Genomic DNA, 4153 nt, shown 5'->3' with positions numbered 1-4153 from the left:
GCCCCGTTCGTTCGAGAAAAATCGCGGTCTTGCTGGGCCGCAGATGTGGGGTGAGGAGGATCGTCTGCGAAGCCGTGCTTCTGCGGGGAGAGCGCGCGCCCGGGAGCCCTGGATGTTTGCTTTCTTTTTTTTTCTTTTTACCTCGCGGCGTTTCTGCCGCCCGTTGTCGCAAGTATTTGGCGGCGCGCTCTTGTTTAGCGCTCGTTCTGTGACACTGCCCCCCACTTTAAGAATATTATCTCATAATATTCAAAAACCACACAGACGAGCGCGAACAATCACCACACATTCTCACAGACTGTAACACAATCCGTCGCTCATGACACTTCACATTCACAATATATCACTCAATACAATTTTACATTGTAGTTCAATTCCACAACACATGAAATATAGCCACAGGTACATGGCTACAACACCTCGTCACTCATTCCAAACAATACAAATTTACAAAGTTCTCTCATTACAACAATTATACAACACTATACATCACATCACATCACCGTAACAAACATTTTGATTCGCTCGACATCGGATAACACAATAACAACACAGCCTATTGCATTCACTGCTGTCAGACACTTCCAAAACATTCAAACTCGGCTAAGGTAGTCGGCACCAACGTTCTCGCTTCCCTTGATGTGCTCGACTCGGAACTGATACTCTTGCAGAAGCAAGCTCCACCTCAACACTCTGCTGTTGAGCTGTTTAGCCTGTTTTATGTATTGGAGAGGCTGGTAGTCAGTTTGGACCAAGAAAGGCACTCCGTAGAGATAAATATTAAACTTCTGTATTCCCCACACCAGGGCTAGACATTCTCTTTCGATGGTGCTGTATGATGATTCCCGGGGAAGTAGTTTGCGACTGGCGTATGCTATAGGATGGAGAGTCCCTTCGTGTGACTGCAACAGCACAGCCCCGAGGCTGGTGTCGGAAGCGTCGGTGCGGAGGATGAATTCCTTGGTTAAGTCTGGGAGGCGGAGCACGGGAGGGCTCGAGATGCATTCCTTGAGTTTCGCGAATGCTTTCTCGTGTGTCGTCGTCCATTTTACTAAGTTGCTTTCACCCTTTTTGATCAGTTCTGTGAGAGGGGCGCTGATCTCGGCATAATTTGGAATGAACTCCCGATAATAGCTGGTCAACCCGAGAAAAGCGCGTACCTGTCGCTTCGTCTTTGGGGCGGTTGCAGCTTGGATTTTGTCGAGAGTCTTTCCCAGTGGAGCAAGCATGTTTTGTCCAATGTGATGACCAAGGAAATCAATCTCATTCATTCCCAACTCACACTTGCTCGGTCTCACGGTCAACCCGGCAGCCTCAATTCGAGCGAAGAGTTGTCTGAAAGTGGATAGGTGTTCCTCCCAGGTCGTGCTTGTTATGAGTACGTCGTCGCAGTAATGTTCAACGCCCGGAATTCCCTCAGTTACTAGTCGCATCAGCCGGGCGAACACGGCGGGTGCCGTTTTGATCCCGAAAGGCATGTAGCGGAACTGGTAGAGACCCGATTTTGTCGAAAACGCAGTCTTAGGTTTCGACTGCTGGGAGAGTGGGATTTGCCAGTAGCCCTTAACAAAATCTAATTTAGAGAAGTATCTTTTGTTTGTGGCACTGGCAAAAACTGCATCTGGTCTAGGCATGGGCTCTGCATCTGCGATTATTAGGTTGTTCAGGCGCCGGAAATCGACTACAAACCGCTTGGTTTTGTCCGGTTTGTCCACAAGCAACACGGGGGAATTATAGGGCGATTTCGAGACTTCAATTATGCCCAGTGTTTTCATTTGCTGTACCTCGGCCTCGATGTCTTTAGTCGTAGCAAAAGGTAACGGGTACTGCTTGACGTGGACTGGGGACTCCGTCACTGTCTCGAGGTGGCACTCCACCCAATCTGTCTTGCCCGGGACATTCGAAAATATTTTAGAGTGTGCTGTCATGGTTTTCTCCAACTCCTCCTTTTGTTGGTCCGTCAAACTTGGGCAGATCTTGACGTCAGTAATCCCTTCTGTCTGCACGAACTCCGGCACCGGTAGTTCCTGTTCATCTCCATTGTCAATAACCCCTACAATGACTTGGCATTGATGCGGCGCATCTTGGTTCGTTTCCCGCTCCGCATACTTCTTCAGCAAATTTGCATGGAAAATTTTTGGCCCGCTCGGCGTCTTTATGGAGTAATCGAAGTCCCCAATTGTAGCCTGCACTTCGAAGGGCCCTTTCCAATGCAGCAAGAGTTTATTTTTGTCAGTTGGGAGCAGGATGAGAACCTTATCTCCTGGTTGGAATACTCTATCCCTTGATTTTCGATTGTAGTGCTTAGCGTAGCGTGCTCCCGCCCTTCGGAGTTCTTCGTGAGCTAGGCGGCACGTCTCTTCTAGACGATTTCGGAGATCCAATACGTACTGGTAGGTTGTCTTCAGCTCATCGTCCAGCTCTTGGTTCGTCCAGACTTCCTTTAAGATCGCCAGGGGTCCCCGGACATGTCGGCCGTACAGTAGCTCGAACGGTGAAAAGCCGAGACTTGCCTGGGGAACCTCTCTGTACGCGAACAGCAACGGTCCGAGGAATCTGTCCCAGTTTTTTGGTTTCTCCGCACACATTCTTTTGAGCATAGTCTTCAGGGTGCCATTAAATTTTTCCACCATACCGTTGGCCATCGGGTGGTAAGGGGTGGTATGGAGTTGGCGCACCGATAGAAGTCGTGCCACTTCCTTCATTAACTCCGACGTGAAATTCGAGCCCCTATCACTTAAAATTTCCCTCGGTACACCAAAACGGGAGAACATCTCAACGAGGGCTTCTGCGACTCGTTCGGTCTCTATGCCAGGTAGTGCAACTGCCTCCGGATAGCGCGTGGCGCAATCGACGAGAGTCAGGATATAGCGGTTTCCTTGACCAGATGGAGGTCGGATAGGGCCTACTATATCAATAGCTACCCTTTTAAAGGGGATGTCTATGACGGGGGACTGGCCGAGTGACACGTGTGGCACCCTTCCTTTTGGCACAGTTCGCTGACAGATATCGCAAGACGCCACGAACCGTTTCACGTCGGCTATGACACCGGGCCAGAAGAATTCTTCCTGAATTCTGTCCTTGGTTTTCTCGGCTCCCAGGTGTCCAGCCATTATCCCATCGTGGGCTAGCTTCATCACAGCCTCTCGGCGGTTCTTCGGCACCAACAGCTGTCGTATCCGCCGACCACTCCTCTCCGTATAGTACCTGTATAGCAGTCCATCTTCCTGCTTGAACATTATCGCGCATTTACTATTACGGCATCTGAGGTCCTTGTCGATTTGCGCAAAGCAGGGTTTTAACGACTCGTCCTGTATTTGTTCCTCAGCATAGCTGAAGCTCGGGTCCTCCTCGGAATCGGGTGCAGGGAGGGGCTGGAATGGCTTCGACTGGGCTTTGGTCTGTGCTCGGGTCGCAACTGCGACTACGTCCTCATCGGTCGTGGCTGGTTGGTCGTGAGGGTTTGCAATCGATGGTGGATCGATTTCTGGGTCCTCTTCCAGTGGTTCGGGTTGGTCCGGCGAACGGGCGCCCTCGATGTTCCCCACGATTACGTCATACAATGGATCATCCATGCAGAAGGCAGAAACAATTCCACTGTAGAAAGGCGTCTCTATCTTGACCTTGGCCTCAGGCAGCCTCATGACCGAACGGTCGACGGTGTAAATCAGGCTGGTCTGGCCCGTGAGTTCGTCGTCGCGGACTAGGTCTCTTCGTAATATTACAGTGGAGCACCCAGTGTCTCTTAAGACGTCTACGCGCCTTCCCGCCACTTTTCCAGCCATCACAGGCATTCCCTTCGGAGCACCTGTTTGTTGTTTTGTCAATACCGCACCCACAATAGGGATTTTCTCCCCATTTTTCAACTCTACGAATCCATCGGTGACGTCATCAACGGTTTTTGGCGCCACTTGTGCACATGATACCTGGTGAGTTTGACTCGCTCCGTTACGACATGCGTCTGCCTTGTGCCCAGTCTGACCACATTTGAAACATTTTACAACCGTGGGGCTCGTGAAGTTAGTTCGGCAGTGGTTAGCACGGTGATCCACTCGGTTACACAGAAAACATCGCGGAATGCTCTCTGGTGCACGCTTCTTTTCTTCGGGAGCCAATTTCTTCGAATCATCGGGACAATCCTTCTTGACTTTGG

The 4153-nt window shown here is 50.5% G+C and overlaps 1 protein-coding gene across 1 annotated transcript; it reads right to left on the bottom strand.

Moving 5' to 3' along the window:
* Nucleotides 1-593: 593 nt before the first annotated feature.
* Nucleotides 594-3794, bottom strand: LOC142784987 (uncharacterized). The gene has a single exon (XM_075883410.1). The coding sequence runs from the start codon at nt 3792-3794 to the stop codon at nt 594-596; it is 3201 nt and encodes a 1066-aa protein (XP_075739525.1).
* Nucleotides 3795-4153: the final 359 nt, after the last annotated feature.

The sequence above is a fragment of the Rhipicephalus microplus genome, unplaced genomic scaffold (genome assembly GCF_043290135.1).
Source record: "Rhipicephalus microplus isolate Deutch F79 unplaced genomic scaffold, USDA_Rmic scaffold_16, whole genome shotgun sequence".
In the NCBI taxonomy this organism is placed as follows: Eukaryota; Metazoa; Arthropoda; class Arachnida; order Ixodida; family Ixodidae; genus Rhipicephalus; species Rhipicephalus microplus.
Note: the sequence above shows the minus strand (reverse complement) of the source record. Positions and strands in the feature narration are given on the sequence as shown.